This window comes from Peromyscus maniculatus, chromosome 16 (assembly GCF_049852395.1).
Source record: "Peromyscus maniculatus bairdii isolate BWxNUB_F1_BW_parent chromosome 16, HU_Pman_BW_mat_3.1, whole genome shotgun sequence".
Classification (NCBI taxonomy): domain Eukaryota; kingdom Metazoa; phylum Chordata; class Mammalia; order Rodentia; family Cricetidae; genus Peromyscus; species Peromyscus maniculatus.
In genome coordinates this window covers 53,538,675-53,559,902 of record NC_134867.1, presented here as the reverse complement: position 1 = coordinate 53,559,902, position 21,228 = coordinate 53,538,675, and the positions used below count along the sequence as shown (strand labels likewise).

At 44.4% G+C, this 21,228-nt stretch overlaps 1 protein-coding gene and 1 long non-coding RNA gene across 20 annotated transcripts in view; one reads left to right on the top strand and one right to left on the bottom strand.

The window, feature by feature from the left end:
• Syne1 (spectrin repeat containing nuclear envelope protein 1) overlaps window positions 1-21,228 on the top strand; it is a 484,186-nt gene that overhangs the window by 283,166 nt on the left and 179,792 nt on the right. For all 19 annotated transcript variants that reach the window (XM_042262341.2, XM_015996792.3, XM_015996795.3 and 16 more), the window contains 10 exons: window positions 379-2,539; window positions 6,839-7,176; window positions 7,372-7,516; window positions 8,797-9,015; window positions 10,587-10,846; window positions 12,869-13,034; window positions 13,348-13,500; window positions 17,028-17,180; window positions 18,390-18,572; window positions 19,696-19,833. In XM_042262341.2, the coding sequence (XP_042118275.1) occupies window positions 379-2,539; window positions 6,839-7,176; window positions 7,372-7,516; window positions 8,797-9,015; window positions 10,587-10,846; window positions 12,869-13,034; window positions 13,348-13,500; window positions 17,028-17,180; window positions 18,390-18,572; window positions 19,696-19,833 (3,916 nt within the window). The remainder of the gene's footprint in view (window positions 1-378; window positions 2,540-6,838; window positions 7,177-7,371; window positions 7,517-8,796; window positions 9,016-10,586; window positions 10,847-12,868; window positions 13,035-13,347; window positions 13,501-17,027; window positions 17,181-18,389; window positions 18,573-19,695; window positions 19,834-21,228) is intronic.
• On the bottom strand, window positions 6,379-7,476 carry LOC107401357 (uncharacterized). Its single transcript, XR_006064645.2, has 3 exons — window positions 7,348-7,476; window positions 6,694-6,753; window positions 6,379-6,548 (listed from the first exon to the last, which is right to left on the bottom strand). It is a non-coding gene; the product is annotated as an uncharacterized LOC107401357 (long non-coding RNA).

The window sequence follows — 21,228 nt, the reverse complement described above, 5'->3', positions numbered from 1 at the left end:
GATCCAACAAGAACAATTGTAATGCTATTATTGATTATTTTCATGAGTCGGTAGATCTGTGTTTCTCTGTATGTGACACCACACATATCATGTTACTAGGAAGATTATAAGATCCAGGGAAAGCTAAGGGCACATGGAGATGTGGTTGGAAGGCAGCATTGTCTAGTTAGGAGTTGAGAAGCCCGTAGACATCTTGATCTGATTCAAGGGCTAGATGAGACTTGAATTCCTGATGCCAACAGCTATAGCAGTCAATCACAAACTGAGGTAGTCATGGTGAATCTAAGTTATGAATGTCCACTCAATGAAAATGTTGAAACGTTATTTAAGAGGGTAAGGAACTGACTTGCCCCTCCTGTATTGTTTGTGTATGTGTAGATCCAATGCAGAAAGTACAGCTGTCCACCTGGAGGCTTTGAAGAAGTTAGCCTTGGCATTGCAGGAGAAGAAGTATGCCATTGAAGACCTGAAAGACCGCAAGCAGAAACTGACAGAGCACCTGAGTCTAGATGACAGAGAGTTGGTGAGAGAGCAGACCAGTCACTTCGAGCGACGCTGGTTTCAGCTCGAGGACCTTGTCAAAAGGAAAATCCAGGTGTCGGTCACCAACTTGGAGGAATTGAATGTGGTTCAATCCAGGTTCCAGGAGCTGATGGAGTGGGCAGAGGAGCAACAACCCAACATTATGGAGGCCTTGAAGCAGAGCCCACCTCCCGACATGGCTCAGAACCTCCTCATGGACCACCTGGCCATCTGCAGTGAGCTGGAGGCCAAACAGATGCTCCTGAAGTCACTGATGAAGGATGCAGATCGTGTGATGGCTGACCTTGGCCTCAATGAGCGGAAGGTGATCCAGAAGGCACTCTCGGATGCTCAGAAGCATGTGAATTGTCTCAGTGACTTAGTGGGCCAGCGAAGGAAGTACTTGAACAAGGCTTTGTCTGAGAAAACCCAGTTTCTCATGGCAGTCTTTCAGGCCACCAGCCAAATCCAACAACATGAACGAAAGATCATGTTCCGGGAATATATCTGCCTACTTCCAGATGATGTGAGCAAGCAGGTCAAAACATGTAAGACCGCCCAGGCCAGTCTTAAGACTTACCAAAATGAGGTCACTGGACTTTGGGCACAGGGTCGTGAATTAATGAAAGGAATAATAGAGCAAGAAAGACCGGAAGTGCTCGGAAAGCTTCAAGAGTTGCAGAGTGTCTACGACACTGTTTTGCAAAAATGTAGTCAACGGTTGCAGGAGCTAGAGAAGAGCCTAGTCTCTAGAAAGCATTTTAAGGAAGATTTTGATAAAGCCTGCCATTGGCTTAAACAAGCAGACATCGTCACTTTTCCTGAAATCAATCTCATGAATGAGGGGGCTGAGCTCCATGCACAATTGGACAAATACCAGAACATTCTAGAACAATCTCCCGAGTACGAAAACCTTCTGCTCACACTGCAGAGGACTGGGCAAGCCATGCTCCCATCGCTAAATGAAGTTGACCATTCCTACCTCAGTGAAAAACTAAGTGCTCTGCCCCAACAATTCAATGTCATTGTGGCCTTGGCCAAGGACAAATTCTATAAAATCCAGGAAGCAATTCTGGCCCGAAAGGAATATGCTTCTTTGATCGAGTTAACAACCCAGTCTCTGGGTGAACTGGAAGACCAGTTCTTGAAGATGAGAAAAATGCCCTCTGACCTGATCGTTGAGGAGAGCCTGTCTCTTCAAGAGAGCTGCAGAGCCCTTCTGGGTGAGGTAGTGGGCCTTGGGGAAGCCGTGAACGAACTGAACCAGAAAAAAGAAAGTTTTCGCAGCACAGGTCAGCCTTGGCAGCCAGAGAAGATGCTACAGCTGGCCACCCTGTATCACAGGCTGAAGCGACAAGCCGAGCAAAGGGTGAGTTTGTTAGAAGACACCACCAGCGCTTACAAAGAGCATGCGAGGATGTGCAGACAGCTAGAGAGTCAACTGGAAGCCGTGAAAACGCAGCAGGCCAAAGTGAAGGAGGAAACGCTGCCTGCGGAGGAGAAGCTCAAGGTCTACCACTCGCTGGCAGGAAGTCTGCAGGACTCGGGGATTCTGCTCAAACGAGTGGCTGTCCACCTGGAAGACCTTACTCCACACCTCGATCCCTCGGCTTATGAGAAAGCCAAGGGTCAGGTCCAGTCCTGGCAGGAGGAGCTGAACCAGTTGACATCTGGCGTCGGGGAGATGGTGACAGAGTGCGAGAGCAGAATGGTACAGAGCATAGATTTCCAGACGGAAATGAGCCGCTCCCTGGACTGGCTTCGGAGGGTGAAGGCGGAGCTCAGTGGGCCGGTGTGCCTTGACCTCAGCCTCCAGGACATCCAGGAGGAGATCCGAAAGATCCAGATCCACCAGGAGGAAGTCCTCTCCAGCCTGAGGATCATGAGTGCCTTGAGTCACAAGGAGCAGGAGAAGTTCACCAAAGCCAAGGATCTGATTTCTGCAGACCTGGAGCACACATTGGCGGAGCTCAAGGAGTTGGATGGAGATGTGCAGGAAGCCCTGCGCACCCGGCAGGTCTGTAGGGGGCGCCCTGCCTTTCTTTTTCCGGGCTGCCTATCTGTACACACGGGGAAAATCTGGTTAGGGTCAGTTCTCTGTTTATAGCCCAGTGCTTTATTTTATCCAAGTACGGTGGGTCATTCATATAACCCCAGCCCTTGTGATGTGGAGACAGGAAGTTTAGGAATTCAAGGTCATTCTAAACTACAAACCATTTTGAGGCTATCCTGGGCTACAAGGGGACCTTATCTCAAAAAAAAAAAAAACAAAAAAAAAAAAAAACACAAAACCAAAACAACAACAACAAAAAGCCCAAAATATAGAACACTGTTTCAAAGACCATTTTTATTGTTTATGTGTGGTCATTGTCATGTGTCCCATATTGGATACATTTTACTTAGATTGGTGTAGCTTGCTGGTTTTTTGGTTTGGTTTTTTTATTTTCCCCTCACATTTGGAAGAGATAATCAATGATTTTGATAATGTAGCTTGCAACAGATTCAACCAACCTCAGAGAAATTTTTCTTTTTTTTTTTTTTTTGGCAACTGACTTACTTATTTTTATTGGCATATATTCCCTGAACACAGTCCTGGGTTTCATAAGGACACTTTCATGCATTAAACCCTGCCCCATTTGTCTCCCGTCTTTTCCCTAGTATGTCTTCCTTCTCATGTCATATACATGCGTGTGTATGTGTCTTTGTACCAAGAAATATATATATATATATATATATATATATATATATATGCTCCGTACACATAAGACTCTCTAGTTGCAATCACTCTCCTCCAAAAGACACCCTCTCCTTGTTCATGGCTGAATAAAATTCTGTTGTTTATGCATACCACGTTTTCTTTATCCATTCCTGTTGGTGGACCCTTGAGGCAATTCCACAACTAAAGCATGATGAACAGTGCTGCAATAAATGCAGGTGTTCAAGTGTCTCTGTGGCATGTTGGTCTAGAGCCCTTCAGGAAAACACCCAGAAGTGGTATGGCTGGCTTATACAGGGATCCATTTGCAATTTTTTTAAAATAATTTATTTATTTTAACTTTATTTGTATTGGTGCATTACCTGCATGTATGTCTATGCGAGGGTGTCAGATCTTGGAGTTACAGACAGTTGTGAGCTGCCATGTGGGTGCTGGGAATTGAACCCGGGTCCTCTGGAAGAACAGTCAGTGCTCTTAACCGCTGAGCCATCTCTCCAGCCCCCATTTGCAATTTTTTGAGGAACCTCCAGATTAATGTGATTGGCATTTTTTTTAAATTGATATATATACAGACTTTTACCCTTTCACATGGCTCCCTTAACGATAACGTATAACGACATTATATTAGGGGTCAGAAGGGATATGGAGAAGACTTCAAGTATGGCACAGCGTGTAGGATACATGCACCTATTTACACAAGTGCCTGGAGCATCCTAAACCAGCAGAGCCCCTGGGAATAATTCCCACACAGAAGCATTGTGAATATATTAATAGAATGTATGACCAGTAGATACTTAGTGCCCCCCCCTTTTTTTTAAAGATTTATTTATTTATTATGTATATAGAGCTCTGTCTGCACATACCTCTGCAGGCCAGAAGAGGGCACCAGATCTCATTACAGATGGTTGTGAGCCACCATGTGGTTGCTGGGAATTGAACTCAGGACCTTTGGAAGAGCAAGCAGTGCTCTTAACCTCTGAGCCACCTCTCCAGCCCTACGTGAAATCTGGCATTTTAAAAATCACATTGGAGGGGTTGGGGATTTAGCTCAGTGGTAGAGCCCTGGGTTCGGTACTCAGCTCTGAAGGAAAAAAAAAAAAGGTGAGGGGAGGTGTGCTGGAGAAATGGCTCAGAAGTTAAGAGCACTGGCTGTTCTTTCAGAGGTCCTGAGTTCAGTTCCCGGCAACCACATGGTGGCTCACAGCCACCTGTAATGAGATCTGGTGCCCTCTTCTGGTGGGCAGGGGTACATGCAGATAAAACACTGTATACATAATAAATAAATCTTTAAAAAAAAATCACATTGGATGGAGAGGCTCCAAAGAGAGTGAAGCCACATGAATGACACAGACTAACCAGGTGCTGAGGCGTGTTCTTTTGTAGGTGGTCCCATCCATTGCCCTGTTTCCTCCTCCCCTTCTTCAGGTAGGAGTGCTTCCCTCCCCTGGCGTCAAATGTAGCCCAGCAGGAACAAGAGCGCTCCATCTGCTGCTCCTGAGACCTGGGAACTACCAATAGTGATGGGAGTGTGTGGAGAACCTCCCAGATTGCCCTCCTACTGGGACTTGCTCAAGACCCTGACACTCTTCCTCGTTCAGTCTAAGAGAAAAGATACAGTGGCTACTATAGACTTGTTTCCTTTGATCCCCTGGCTGAGGACCTAGGAATGTAGCTCTGTTGGTAAAGTTCAGTTGCTTGCCCATCATGCACTTGGCTCTGAGTTTAATTCCCAGTACTACTTAAATGGAGCCTGGTGGTAGATGGCTGTGTACCCAGAACTTGAGAAGTTGAGAGAGGCAGGAAGAAGATCGTAAATTAAACACCTACATATAAGCTATATGCAAACCTGTCACAAAAGATAATAATAATCCTGGCGTGGAGAGATGGTTCAGTGGTCAAGACTGTTTGATGATCTTATGCAGGAGCTGGATTTGGGAACCTTAAGCTGGCTCAGAAACTCCAGTTCAAGGTGATCTGATGCCTCTTCTGGCCTCTTTGGGCATCAGGCATGCAGAATCTTCCCGTCATTTACCTTTACTTCACACGTAGATTAACTCATTAAATAGCAACAGTTACAGTGTTTATGTAAGATTGTAATAAATACATAAAATGCAGACTTTTTAAAGTGTGCTTAGCATATTTGCTCTCCACACTAACTCAAAGCCATCATTAAACTTCAACAACTATTTTCCTACAGCTGTAGATACAGAGACAAGCCCTGAGTATAGGGCAAGGACTGACTGTAGCTGAAGTTTTCCTCGTCCTGCCTGGCCCATGGTCAAGACAAATCTCTCTCACCTGCCAGTCCCACAGCTGCTTGGACCCAAGCTTACTTATAAACTGTATGGCCGTGGCAGGTTTCCTGCTATCTAGTTCTTATATCTTAAATTAACCCATTTCTATTCATCTATAAGTTGCCATGTGGCTCGTGGCTTACCAGTATCTTAACATGCTTAGCTGCTTCTCATGGCGGCAGCTGGCAGCATCTCCTTACTCAGCCTTCCTGTTCCCACAATTCTCTTCTCTGCTTGTCCCGCCTATACTTCCTGCATGGCTACTGGCCAATCAGCATTTTATTTATCAGTCAATCAGAGCAACACATTCACAGCATCCCCAGCAACTGATCTCTTCTGTTTGAAAATCATCTGTCACAGTGGTTCTCAACCTTCCTAATGCTGCATTTCTTTAATGCAGTTCCTCAGGTTGTGATGACCCCAACCATAAAACTACTTCCTTGTTACTTCATAACTGTCATTTGCTACTGTTATGAATTGTAATGTAAGTATCTGCTATGCAGGGTATCTGATATGTAACCCCCAATGGGGTCGCCACCCACAGATTGAGAACCGCTGATCTATCTCATTGATTATTTGTTTCAAGTTGACGATTCTTGAACACAATCTTAAATCTGGTAGGTTGTCTCTGCTTTGCCTCTGTGTCTTGGTTGCCCCCATCCAGATGTTATGGGGAGCATTTGTAACCCACATACTCACCCTTCCTCTCCTTTCCTGACTGCTCCTTGTTTGCAGCCAACCCTGACAACTGTACAGAGGTCTTTGCTTTCAGGGTGACGCCTCTTAGCCATTTACTGGTGCCTGGTTAGAGTATTTCCATTCCTTCTGGGTTTGAAGCAGTAAGCCTTGTGGATTTCTACTTCTTTTATTTTAGTCTCTCTCTCAAGACTCAAGGGAAAGCCATTCATCTCCAGAAGCTGGCAAAGGCTAGTTTGGATGTTGAATGTTATCATTCTTTTAACCCACGGAGGCATAACGACTTCACATATTATCCAGCTGCTAAGCTTTGTATTTTGCTTTGAGGAAAAAAAAAAAGCATGGTTTCAGAACCAGTCAAGATGCTATCATAAATTTATAGTTCATTTCTTTCCTATCTGTGATGTATTTATCACTGGGAGAATTAAAGTAAGATTAGCAAAGAGAGGATTCAGATGCACTCACCATGGAAACAATTCTCCCAACTTATGCGTTAACTTCTCATGGTGTTTCTAGAGCTGGGACCTAGAAAGGAGATGGGAAAATAAAATGACTTCTTACAAACCTACTGCAAATGGAAGTTGATTATCTCATGATGACTGTCTTTCAGGCAACCTTGACAGAATCATACAGTCACTGTCAAAGGTATTATCAAGTGTTCCAAACAGCCAATGACTGGCTTGAGGATGCCCAAGAAATGTTACAGCTGGCGGGCAATGGCCTCGATGTTGAGAGTGCGGAGGAAAATCTCAAAAGTCACGTGGAATTTTTCAAAACAGAGGGTCAGTTCCACAGCAACATGGAGGAGCTCCAAGGTCTTGTGACCAAGCTGGACCCACTCATCAAGCCAGCTGGAAGGGAAGAGCTAGCCCAGAAGATGGCTTCCCTGGCAAGGAGGAGCCAGAGGGTCTTCCAGGACTCCCATGCCCAGCGGGACCTCCTGCAGAGGTATTTAGAGTAGGTTCATGCAAAAAGATATTGCCACACAGAAAACAATAGTGTGCTAATATAATGTATATGGTAACGTACATTAGCCTGTAAATTTGTTTTTCTCTCTTATCATTAGACATGTGGACACCAGAGCTCTGTGTGGGAGATAGCTGGGTTTGTATAGCTTACTTATTTCTCTTGGATTCTTTCAAGATGTACGGTTCAATGGCAGGAGTACCAGAAAGCAAGGGAAGAGGTCATCGAGTTGATGAATGATGCGGAGCAGAAGCTGTCTGAGTTTTCATTGTTGAAGACTTCTTCCAGCCAGGAAGCTGAAGAAAAGTTGTCAAAACACAAGGTCAGTTTTGTCATTGTTATTTCAGTGTCTTTTTAATGTTAATTGCAAAAAGTCTTTGTGATGTTTCCAGAATCATATCATCAAATCTTTATTTCCATCTGGCTTCCTTCGGTATGATATAGACACAAATAAAAACATTTCGTAGTTGGGGGGGGGGATGCTCATAAGAAATGTGTAGCTAAGGATCTACAGAGAAATTCAAAGCAATCTGCTTCTTAAAAATGACAGTGAATGCCGGGCGGTGGTGGTGCACGCCTTTAATCCCAGCACTCGGGAGGCAGAGGCAGGTGAATCTCTGTGAGTTTGAGGCCAGCCTGGGCTACCAAGTGAGTTCCAGGAAAGGCGCAAAGCTACACAGAGAAACCCTGTCTCGAAAAACAAAACAAAAAAGAAATAAAAAATAAAAAATAACAGTGAAGGGCTAGGGCAGTGGCCGGGTGGGTAAAAGTGCTTGCCACGCAAGCCTGACACCTGACGACCCGAGTTGGGTCCCCTGATCCCACATAAAAAGCAAGGTGTGCAGGCACAGGTCAGTGGTCCTAGCTAGCACCCCTGCAGCAAGGGAGACAGCAGCTGGGAGCTCCCGGAACCAGGGCAGCAGCAGAAATCAAGGTGTAAAGAGAGAACGGACTCTTCAAAAGTCTTCTTTAACTCCAGCCCACATCCTGCCAGCCCTCAGAATAACAACTAACTAAACCTTTTAAAACGTCAGTAAATACCGTCTCTTGATAACTTGGACTAACTAAAACAAAATCGAGAAGTAAATACCTGGGTGTCCCTCACTGGCAGAGCAACATAAGGAAGACAATGGTATTCTAGAATACCAAAGTGAAAATTTCCTTCCTTCTTGCTGATTGCCAGAAATCGTGAAAAATAATCATCTCAAGTACAAAATAACTTGTCTTTTGTAAATAAATAATATTCACCTTTCAAAAATAAATCCAAAACCCAACTCTGATAAGTAAAACTTGAGAGTTATTAGAGGCAGCAAAATGTACTCATAATTATTAATTTTACTTCTGGGTTTTTGAAGCAGGGTTCCAGGTAGCCCAAGCTGGTCTTGAACTCAACATGTAGCTGAGGATGACCTCGACCCCCTGACTCCCTTGCCCCACCTCCCCACCGCTGGAATTATAGACATGTGCCTGAGGAACCTACATTTACATAGAAATATTTCCTTTTGCAAAAGTGTCTTTGGGCTCTGACCCAAGTCCGTAGAACTTTAAAAACAAAATCAATCTTTCTCTAACCCCCTCTACTCACCCCCAACCCTGCACTAGGCTTTAGTGTCTGTAGTTGACTCTTTCCATGAGAAAATTGTGGCCCTGGAGGAAAAGGCATCACATCTAGAGAAAACCGGAAATGATGCGAGCAAAGCGACCCTAAGCAGGTCGATGACCACTGCCTGGCAGCGCTGGACGCGTCTCCGTGCTGTGGCCCAGGACCAGGAGAAGATACTGAAGGATGCAATAGATGAGTGGAAGGGCTTGAGCGATAAGGTAACTTGGATTACGGATCGGCTTAAGTTGGGTTTTGTTTTATTTCTCAAAGATTAGGATGTATTTTGAAAACTGGCATCTTGCCTTTTGCCTTTGTGTTAGTTACGTTCCTGTGGCTGTGATAAAAAAAAAAAAAAAAAAAAAAAAAAAAAAAAAAACACCATGACCAAGGAGGCAACCTAGAGACGAAAGAGTTTGTTTTGACTTGCTGTTAGAGGATTAGGGTCCTCAATGGCAGGGAGGTATGGCAGCAGGCAGCAGGCATGGCGTGGTGGTTGGAGCAGCAAGCTCGGAGCTTACATCTTGAACCACGAGCACCAAGCAGAAAACCCAAACTGGGAGTAAGGGAAGACCTTCGCTCTCCAAGCCCTCTCACAGTGCCATACTTCCAACACTAAGGCCACACCTCTTAAACCTTCTCAAACAAGGCCATCAACTAGGGACCCAGTAGTCAAACACCCGAGGCTGGAGGTCGGGGGTGGGGGCTTGCTCTTTCAAACAGCCACATGCTTCTCGTTTGCAATGAGTCTTAGGAAACTTTTATCATTTTTTTTCCATTTCAAACTTAAATTATGAACCAAAATGTAATGTGCATTGTACAGTTTAGTTTTAAGTGAGGACCAGAGGGCATGGGGAGGGCAATAGAATGCATGTGACACAGCAGGAACAAAAAAGAAAATGGGACAGAAGAATGAATGAATGTAAGAGGCAGGATGGGGAAAGACAGGGAGATTGGACAGGAAGGTGTAGGTGAGGAGGGGTTTGGAGCCTCCAACACCAAGTTCGTATGAAAATGTTAAAAGGGAATCTGTTGTTTTGCATACCAATTTTAAAATAAATAAGGGCCAACTAAATGGTTCACCATGTAAAGGGGCTTGTGGTTTAAGACCCATGACCTGATTTGATCCCAAGACCCCCACAGGGAAGTGAGAGAACAGACTCTTAAAAGTTGTCCTATGACATCCACATGTGTGTTGCATGTACACCTGTGCTCTTGGGCATGCCTCACGCATGCATGTGTGCACACACTCATTAACAACCAATAAAACTTCAAAAATAAAGACATAAATGAATTTTTAAAAAGAAAATTAAGCAATGAAATTGTGAAAGGAAGACAAACCAGTGTAAGCCCCCTTTGGTTTTAACCTCTTTTGGAAAAAGTCCAAAATAATTTTTTTCTTTGTTGTAAAAATAGGAATCGAACTCATTCTTCAAATCCATATGTAATTTCTTCCACCCATCAGGGAAGGTTCAATGTTTCAGCCATGTCTTCTTTGTGACTCCCACACACGCTCAGGCTAACTTTAAGAATGGATGTCTTGTGTGTCCGTCCATTTAAAGTTTCTCTGCCACATGTAGTCTGTGACTGCCTTGATAAGATTTGAGGATCGATAATTTAAACCCAGGGCGGGGGAGGTGGCCCTTCCTGTTAAAACCACCATGTCAGTTTCGTTTCTAAAAGTTGGAATTTATGTCGTCATGGTTAACGATGTCTAGTGTGGCCCTGACTGGACTTGCCAGACTTTTTTCAACATCATTTTGAGCTTTATAAGATGTCTGCTTGTCACTAGATTAAAGAAACCACCGAAAAGATTGATCAGCTGCAAGGAAAATTACCTGGGAGTTCGCCAGAGAAAGCCTCAAAAGCGGAGCTCACGGCCCTCCTTGAGTGCCAGGACACGTGTTTGTTGGAGCTGGAACAACAGCAGCAGGCCCTAGGCGTGCTTCAACAGCGAGCGCTGAGCATGCTGCAAGACGGAGCCCTCCCCGGTGCGGGAGAAGAGGTGCCCATCCTGCAGGAAATCACCGCCATGCAGGATCAGTGTCTCAAGTAATTACACACCTGTTTTGTTCACTATTGCAACTGGCCCTGACTCAAAGGCACATCTGGGCTACTCAGGCATGGGGATGCTCCATCATGCCAGCTGCAAAAAGGTGGAGACCTATTCCTATCATTTCTGCTTCCGGGTTTTCTTAACTCTTCCATCCTTGATTAGGCAAGTACATATCTGATAATAGAAATATTAAACAATGATAAGAGCCGATGGGGAGGATGCCTCAGTTGGTCAAGTGCCTGCTGCTCGAGCATGATGGGAGCCCATACCTGTAATCCCAGCAACAGGGACAGAGAGACAGGCAGATCTCTGGGGCTAGGTGGCCAGGCAGTTTAGCCTACTCCATGAACACTAGGACATAGAGAGGCTGTCTGACAAACCCAGATGGATAGCTCCTGAGGAATTGCACCCAGGACGGACCTCTGGCCTCTATGTACATGCACATGTACATGCATCTGCACATACATGTATACTCATATTCCCCCACATCTGCGCACACACACACACACACACACACACACACACACACACACACACGAGGTGGGGATACACTGACAAGTCAAACAGACTCATTGTTTAACCTTCCTGCATTTTAAAGTACTGATGAAAGACCCAAGGACCAGTTCAGTAAAGTATTGCAAAACATGCACAAAGTTGTTACTTTTCTTGTCACAGTAAGGAAATCACCTTAAGGAAGGAAGGTTTTATTTTGCTTCATGGTCTGAGGGGCTACAGCCTGTCACAGGAGGGAAGGCGTGATGCATCATGAGCGCCCCACCCCCAACCCCCAGCTCTCACTACATCCCAGTCAGGAAACAGAGCGAGTCATGGTTGTGCTCCGTTTGCTTCTCTTGTTTTCCTTTTCATTCAGTCTGGGACCCCAGCCTGTGGGGTAGTGCCATGCACATTTCAGAGAGGTCATCCCCCTTCAGTTAAACACCTCTGGGAAGTTGCTCATAAGTGTGCGTTCCTGGTGACTCTACACCCAGGGAAGCTGGCAGTGAAGATTAACCTAGGCTAGAGGGGATGATGGCAAAGAATGTGTCTTCTGCAGCTGGAGACTGAGTGCGTTCGAATGACACTGGGGTGGAAACACATACACCAAGTTTGGAAATCCCTCGGGCGGTGGGAAAGAGGCTGAGGCATTCGAAAGAGAACAATTACATAGTGAGACATACTTATCAGCCTGACCACCCAAAGGATGAGGTAGGAGAGTCATGAGTTTGAGGTCAGCCTGGCTATTAGTAAGTCCCAGGTTAGACATGGGCCTCTAGCAACTGAGCATTATTTAAAATGTTGGTTTGCTAAAGCTTGATAACCCATTGGTGATATAGGGGGATGGGAGCAAGAATGATACAGAAATCTAGGCAATTGATCTCATTCCTTGGTAGTGACTCTAGGAGAAAGTTCATCTTGATGACCTAGAACTGACCTGATTCACTTCTTAAGCCCATGGAAAAATGTCTTTAGATAATTTTATTCCTCTATTAAGTAATGTTACCTCACACAAATATATATTCTCACCTCTCTCAGTTATTAATGGTGTCAGGGTAATCTGATATGATGTATTGAAAAGCCTTTTGTCCCATTAATTCAAATCATGACATTGACATTAACCACGGTGACATGTCTAAAGCCACCCATGTATCCAATGGCACATGACTTTCAGATGGTGAGGATCCTGTACCATTTGAGCAGATCTGAAAGATGAAGCCAAGGATCTGGCTAGCTCTAGGTTTTCTGCATAGAGAAATAAACAGCAACTTAGTGGCAGGGAACAAAGTCAACTCTCACATTTCCAGGGATCAATTATTCACCCCAGTGACGCAACTTCTTCTGTTATACTCGAACTGAACCCTGGTGTCACTAAACAATATCTGACAGAACCAGAAGTAACATTACCTGCCACAAACATACCAGGTTTCCTCCTTTCTATGTCCGTTATAAAATTGTGTCACACCCAGGAGAGTTCCTTGCATTTCAGACACACTTGTGCTTTCTCCCTCTGGTTTTTGAAGCATGCAAGACAAAGTGAAGAGTCACGGCAAACTGGTGAAGCAGGAGCTCCAGGAGCGAGAAGCCGTGGAGACGCAAATCAATTCTGTGAAGTCTTGGGTTCAAGAAACAAAGGAATACTTAGGGAATCCAACAATAGAGATAGACACACAACTAGAAGAACTGAAGGTATGAAAATCTCCTCGCTCTCTTTGCCCATCATGTCAAAATGTGGACTTTGTCTTGCTTACTCTTGTGCATAGTTAATAGGTTGTTAATTAGAAATTTTAGGCATGTATATAGGTATAGACATATAGGTATGTCATATTCCTTCTTGAGATTAGCTGCCTGATCAAAAGAGACATGCTGAAGCTCATCCCCCTCCTAAGATGATTCTCTAATTTCATAACCAATGAAAAACAGACAGCTTTACCTCTATATCCATAAAAAGTGTGTTCCTTATTGGGTACCTATTCTTTCTTGTTTTGCTTTTTTTCCTCAGACCCTCCTGGCTGAAGCCACAAGCCACCGAGAGAGCATCGAGAAAATTGCAGAAGAACAGAAGAATAAGTACTTGGGTCTTTACACTATATTACCATCTGAAATCTCCCTCCAGCTAGCTGAAGCTGCGCTGGACCTAAAGATCCATGATCAGGTAAACTTACTGGGGGCGGGGAGCTTTCTGTTCTTCCCCTGGGTTAGTCCCATAAGAGGGATTTTGGTTTGTACGATCGTATTTCCCAGGAAACCAAGGAAAATAGTTGACCACTATAAAACAATTAGCATTCACTTGGAACTTATTCCCAGGCAAGGAATATATCAAATGACCATAGCTACAAACAGTGATGCTATAAAAATGTACTGTTTACTTTTCTCATCAACGTGACAGAAAACCCAACAGAAGCAAGTGAGGGAAGAAGGATTTGTTTGGACACAGGAGGACATTCTGTCATGGTGGGGAAGGCATGGCAGGAATGTGTGACAGGCACTCCTCATATTATTGGAGAACCGGAAGCAGAAATCTTGGGCTATGAGTAGAGTTGGCTATAAACTTCAAGTGCTATGGGCAGGAAGCCACATCTTCCAGCTAAGCCCCATGTTCAAAAAGGACCACAGCATCCTCAAACGGCACCAACAACCCAATAACCAGGAACCTGGTGTTCAAGGCATAAACAAAGAAATAGAATCTATCTGCTTCTCCCACATGAGTAAAATAATATTTTAAAAAAGTAAGATGTGACTCGTTCCAACATTAATATTGAGTAACCAGAGTGTGCCTGTCACTCTTAACTGTGATTTTTAGTCCGGCAAGATGTAAGGTGGGTGGGTGAAGATATTGAAGGAAATGGACACTCATGGGAAGGAAACAACTAAGGACACAGTTGTCGCTAGTGTGTGTGCTGAGAATCCACACCACCACGGAAGGGCTGCATTCTGCCCTGCCTCCCAAACAACCAACAGAAGGCACACCATCATCAGAACTCAGAACTACAGACTTGAAAAGTATTTGAAACCAGAAATACATAGTCCCTTTTGGTGCGAAGACCAGGAGATTTGAGATCTTGCCCCCATAAAGAAGATTCACTTTCATGTAAAAATCATGTTATGTGGTGTCTGTGTGGAAGTGTAATGGGTTTTTAGAATTGTCTTGGTGGCTGATTGCTAGAGACTTTGAAGTTCAATTATAGACCACTCTATGTGGCACAAAGGGAATATATACAGGGATGCTAACATGCTTTGTGGATCAGAAAACACAGACCACAGAATTCATACATCTATGCTGCACTTTGGAATCTCCAGTGAAGGAGGCAGAGGGTTTGAAAATCGTGTCAGAATCCAGTTCTACTGCACCAGGATTTTGAGCTAAACAAAGACAAGCTTGTTTTTGTTGTTTTGAATATTTAACTGGCCTGTTAGACTTCTTGGACATTGGAAACTAGTTAAGGCCTTTAAAAAGTCATTTAGGGGGATGGAGATACGGTTCTGCAGTTAAATGCACTTGCCGCTCCTGCAGAGGACCTGAGTTTCATGCCCAGCTCCCACGTCAGGTGGCTCACAACCACCTGTAACTCCAGCCTCAGTGACTTTGGCACCCTCTTCTGGACCCCACTGGTGTACACACACACACACACACACGCACACGCACACGCACACGCACACGCACACGCACACGCACACACACACACACACACACGCATTAAAATAAATCATTTTTTAAAAACAAAATTTAAATGTATTTTTCTCTGTTTACCTGCTAGAATTATTCTGTACAATCTAGTTATTTTGGTATTCAAGTCAAAATGACGCAGGCCAGGACAGTCCTAATGCAATGCTGCTTCTCTGAGAATTTGAAAGGCCTTTCTTATATATAAAGAAAAACATTTGTTTCTAGGACAGCCAAAACTGTTACACAGAGGAACGCTGTCTTAAAAAACCAAAATAAATAAATAGAAGAAAAGAGACAAGCATGTGTAATTTATTTATTTATTTTAAGACAGGCTTCCTATTGTAACCCAGCCTGGCTTCAAATTCATGATCTTGACCTTTCTGCCTCAGGCTCCTGAGTGCTGGGATTATTATAGGTATGCATCACCATGCCCAGTTACATTTGTGCTCCTGATTATTTTTCCCCAGAATTATATTCTAATATATATATATTAGAATATAATATATATATATGAAGTAAATGTTGCTATAAATCAAATCCAACCCATTGTAGTCTCTCTCTCTCTCTCTCTCTCTCTCTCTCTCTCTCTCTCTCTCTCTCTCTCTCTCTCTCTCTCTCTCTGTGTGTGTGTGTGTGTGTTGCTGGGGACTAAACCCACCATGGCCTCACACATGCAGATGGCCAAGTACTCTGCCACCAAGCCACGCTCTTCAGTCATCCTTTGTCACCTGTTTTCTTACCATATTCACTTCCTGCTTTGGTGGTATGTGGTAGGAATACAACGGAAAGTTAAGGGAAAGTTGCCACGTCGCTATCAGACACTTCAAAAGGGTGCTTGAAAGCAACCCATGTGCCTCCAACCATTTGTGGGTAGGTTTCAATTTCATTAAGAAAAAAAAGGGGGCTGGAGAGATGGCTCAGCAGTTATGAACACTGGCTGCCCTTCCAGGGGACCAGGGTTTAATCCCCAGCACCTACATGGCATCTCACAACCATCTGTAACTCTAGGACCTAATACCCGCATACAGACATACATGTAGGCAAAACACCCATGTACACAAAATAAAAGTAAATAAATTTTTAAAAAAAGAAGAAAAAATCTTAGGAGATGACAGGATGGCTCAGCTGGGAACGACACTTGCTGCCAAGCCAGATGTCCTGAGTTTGGTCCCTAGAACTCCCACGGTGGGAGGACTCCCAAGAGTCAGTACCCTGGCCTTCACATGTGTGCTGTTTTGCACACACACACACACACACACACACACACACACACACACACACACACACAGAGAGTAAAAAGGAGAGGAAAGCTATGAAGAGTCTGTATCACAGACACAGGTCAGTGAGTAGACAAGCTGGTGTCGGCTGCCTACGGAGCAACGCTAACTGGCATCTGTAAATATTTAATGAATGACTCGGGGAACAGACATTGATTTTTTTTTTTCTTGTTGGAACAGCAGAAAGAGCATAGTACATGCACACAGCTACTGAGAGAAAATCAGCCCTGAAGCCTTGGGGGCTTGGATTTTTGTTTCCTCTAGAAATTTTAAAAATATTTATTTATTTCTATGTGTGTGTGCATATTCACATGCATATGTGTGCCTGTGCACACACAGAGGCCAGCAGGAAGCATCCAGTGTCCTCCTTTATCGTGCTCCACCTACCCTTTTGAGGCAGAGCTCAGGGATACTGTTTACTCGTCGAGGCTAGAAGTCAGCGCCCTCAGCAATCCTCCTGTCCCCGTTCCCTGTGGAACTGGGGTCACAGACAGGCACAGAACACTCAGCTTGTTGCCTGGATTCTGAGATCCAAATCTGGTCCTCACAAATGGTCAAGTACTTTGAAACCTCGAGCGGTCTCTACAACCCCCCATACCTACTTTCATGAAGTCCATCAGTGTCAAGGCAGCGCACTGTCCGCTTAAAATGTGGCTCGTCAACATCATTTGAGAATTTTAATATCTCTTTTCTGATTTCAACAACGATGGTTTTTGGTGTTCCCACTTGTTCTTGTAGATCCAAGAGAAGATACAGGAAATTGAGCAGGGCAAGGCCATCAGCCAGGAGTTCGGTCGCCAGATCCAGAAGGTGGCCAAAGATCTCACCACCATTCTAACAAAGCTGAAAGCCAAAACCGACAATCTCCTTCAAGCTAAGACTGACCAGAAGGTAAGGGGGCGGGGCAGAGGGAAAAGGGGGACAGACGGTAAGGAGGAGGGGCCAGAAGGCAAGGAGGAGGGGCCAGGAGGTAAGGAGGAGGGGCCAGAAGGTAAAGAGGAGGGGCCAGGAGGTAAGGAGGAGGGGCCAGAAGGTAAGGAGGAGGGGCCAGAAGGTAAGGAGGAGGGGCCAGAAGGTAAGGAGGAGGGGCCAGAAGATAAGGAGGAGGGCCCAGAAGGTAAGGAGGAGGGGCCAGAAGGTAAGGAGGAGGGGCCAGAAGATAAGGAGGAGGGGCCAGAAGATAAGGAGGAGGGGCCAGAAGGTAAGGAGGAGGGGCCAGAAGATAAGGAGGAGGGGCCAGAAGGTAAGGAGGAGGGCCCAGAAGGTAAGGAGGAGGGGCCAGAAGGTAAGGAGGAGGGCCCAGAAGGTAAGGAGGAGGGCCCAGAAGGTAAGGAGGAGGGTCCAGAAGGTAAGGAGGAGGGGCCAGAAGATAAGGAGGAGGGGCCAGAAGGTAAGGAGGAAGGGCCAGAAGGTAAGGAGGAGGGGCCAGAAGGTAAGGAGGAGGGGCCAGAAGGTAAGGAGGAGGGGCCAGAAGGTAAGGAGGAGGGGCCAGAAGGTAAGGAGGAGGGCCAGGAGGTAAAGAGGAGGGGGAAAGTGGAAAGGCAAGGGCAAGGGGTGCTGCTGGCTGCTGGCTAAACTGCTTTGCTCTATCAGTGTTACCTGGTTATAGAGAGTTCTTAACAAACCACCAAAACCCAATGGGGAAAGGAGAGAGTTAAGACACTACATAAATGTAATAACACCAGTCCATTTGTGTAATTTATCATTGTAGTAGAAATACATAGATATACATGCATATATGTGTAATGGGAGAGCAAAAGATTCATGGTGGTCCAGAAGTCCAAATTTATAAATTCCAAGATGAATCAGTCACATCTTGTGTTTGCACCCTGTTGATGAGCTAAACAGCCCAAACCCACTGGGTGGGGCAGAAGGCAGCAGCAGTCCTCTCCCAGGGAAACAGAAATGAGGCTCACAACACACCCCACTCTGCTGCTCTCACCCAAGAGATGCAAACCGCTAAACCATGGTAGCGTGATTATTTATAATTCTCACCTTTAACACAAACCATCCGAAATACAATCCTTCTGATCTTCGGAAAGCCTGGGAAATGTATTATTTTCTGTAATTGCTTGTTCTTTCGTGTTGATGACCGTATAGATTCTGGGAGAAGAATTAGATGGCTGTAATTCAAAGTTAATGGAATTGGATGCTGCTGTACAAACATTCTCAGAACAGCACGGTCAGCTGGGCAAGCCATTGGCCAAGAAGATAGGAAAGCTGATGGAACTCCACCAGCAAACCATCAGGCAGGCTGAGAACCGGCTATCCAAACTCAACCAGGTATGGGCCCCAGGCTAGTAACCAAAATGCTTTAAGGTGGACACTATTACCATTTCTCTTTTGAAAAATAAATAAAAAGACATTACTAGAGATGATGTAAGAAGTTTACTGTGGTTTATTTTCTACAGTGTTTCTATGATTTATATATAAACCTCTATTTGTTTCATAACAAACTATATTATACTTTGACAAAGTTTCACATGAATTGATGTGGCTGTATATACTTTGTAAACTGGAGATGTAATGGTAAAAAGAATAACCATCCACTAATGAGTTTTATAAAAATCAGTTTAGGGCCGGGCAGTGGTGGTGCATGCCTTTAATCCCAGCACTGGGGAGGCAGAGGCAGGCATATCTCTGTGAGTTCGAGGCCAGCCTGGGCTACAGAGTGAGTTCCAGGAAAGGGGCAAAAGCTGCACAGAGAAACCCTGTCTCGAAAAAACAAAAACAAAAAAAAAAAACAAATAAACTCAGTTTAGGACAGATTTAAATATTTTAAAGTTACATACATATCCCTATATACATCATCTTAAGTTTTTAGTTATAGATTGGCCTTTGCAAATCTACTAATCATTAATCTTACAATCAGGTTAAAGTTAAAATGAGTAGTTCAGCTTTGTCTTTTTTTTTTTTTTTTACATATAGCCTAAGCTGGCCTCAAAATCACTCAGTATAGCCAAGGAGGACCTTGATCTCTTGATCCTCCTGCCTCTGCCTCCCAGACTGGGACAACAGGCACTGTACTTACTATTGTTCCCAGCTTAGAAATTGGTGAGTGTGAATTATAGCGTTGAGATTCTGCAAGATGCAGTCCCTGCCAGCCTCCTCCTTTACTCAATGGAATGTAGAAGAGGATAGAAAGAAAAGAAAAAGAATAAGATGAGAATGAAGAGTGAGGAAAAGGGAAATAACTCAAGCACACTATGAACTTGGGTTTTTACCCTAAGGACACCGGGAAATCTTTGAAAGATTTTCCATAGGCAGGTGACTTTCCAGGATCCCTTCCAATGTCATAGACATAACTACACCCTCTGAGATGGTTGTATCTGAAGACACAGAGTAGGGATGAATTTCCCACTCACCGATAGGATTTACATTCATCTGAATGTTAATGACTTTTCAGGCGTCATCACACTTAGAAGAATACAATGAAATGCTTGAGTCCATTCTGAAGTGGATTGAGAAAGCTAAAGTCTTGGTGCATGGAAACATCGCATGGAATTCTGCAAGCCAACTCCGAGAACAGTACATCTTACACCAGGTAATTTCCGAAAAGAAACAGTTCATTTGACTGATCAGACTGACCCAAAATTTAAATGACCCCAGTGTAAAATGATTGTTAGTGCCACCTAAAAGGAATGTTTCAGGGTCAAAGGTGGTTGCCACAAAGTCTAACGACTTGAGTTTGATCCCCAGGTCCTACCTAGATGGTGGTAGGAGAGAACTGACTCCTGAAGGTTGTCCTCTGACCCCTCCGTGTGCTCTTGACATTCACCCTCCCAATGTAATTTTAAAAACAGTATTGAAACAAACAAACAACCAGTTGCTCTTCTGGTTTGATCACAAGTAGCTAAGGGTGAGAGTTCACGAGACTGTATATAAATACAAATCCTCTATTTTCTCTACACCACCCTTTCCCAGAGCCTGAAAACAGTCAGCCCCATGCCATGGTCCCTGTATTTTTGTGTTGTAGTTGCTGCTGTAAAACCTTCTTTGGGATTTGGGGAAACTCTTTCACATGAAAAGATACAGGGGCTTGTGGAGAAATGATAGGCGTCACACCCGGAAGGAGAGAAAGCCCAAACTCTATCAACCGGCACTGTGTGCCATGGAACAAAATACTGTCTCCCAGTTACGCCTCCTCACCTGTAATACAGGGATGCCAGTAATGTCCCTATGTCAGTCAGCTGTGAGTGGATACCCAGCACTTCCTGGCACACACTGGTGCTCCAGGAAGGTTCTCATACCTGCTTCCTCTCAGCTGCAGCCAGGGCTGAGTCACGGGGCTTACTCAGGAGGTCAGAGCAGCTGAGAACAGACCCTCTATCCACACACCCGGAGGCTACATGACTTCATTTCCTCTGACCTTAGGAGACAAAAATGTTCTTTTTCTTTTGGTCATACTCTCTGGAAATTACTTCATCCTTTTCGTAAGTTACGATTGAATTAAATGCATATTTCTAACAGGACTTGCCACAAAATGCAGGCTGGTTTTCATTTAGTTTACATGGTTAAATTTTTCCTATTTGCAAAGGGAAAGTAAATTTCCTTTTTTCCTACTACCTGATACGGTTCTGGGTTCTGGATATTTTTTTCCTCCTGGAATGTTTCCATGGCTCAAATTCCCGCCCCTATCTCTCATCTCTCTACTCAGTATACTCCTCCAAGATACAGACAAGTGTCTCTCAGACAGCTTTGGTCATCTACTGTGTGATATGCTTAGATGCTGGCAGACTAGACTAATGTTACAAATTTGCTGGTAAACAAAGGAAATATAACCAACTCCTAGAACTCTAAAGATGCAGATTTAAGAACAGAAAAGATAAAGGAAATTTTAACTTTTAATGACAAGATAACACTGCCTTTTTTTTTATTTTTTACATCTCCAACCCCACCGCAGACAGGGATTCTCTGTGTTAGCCCTCGGCTGTCCTGG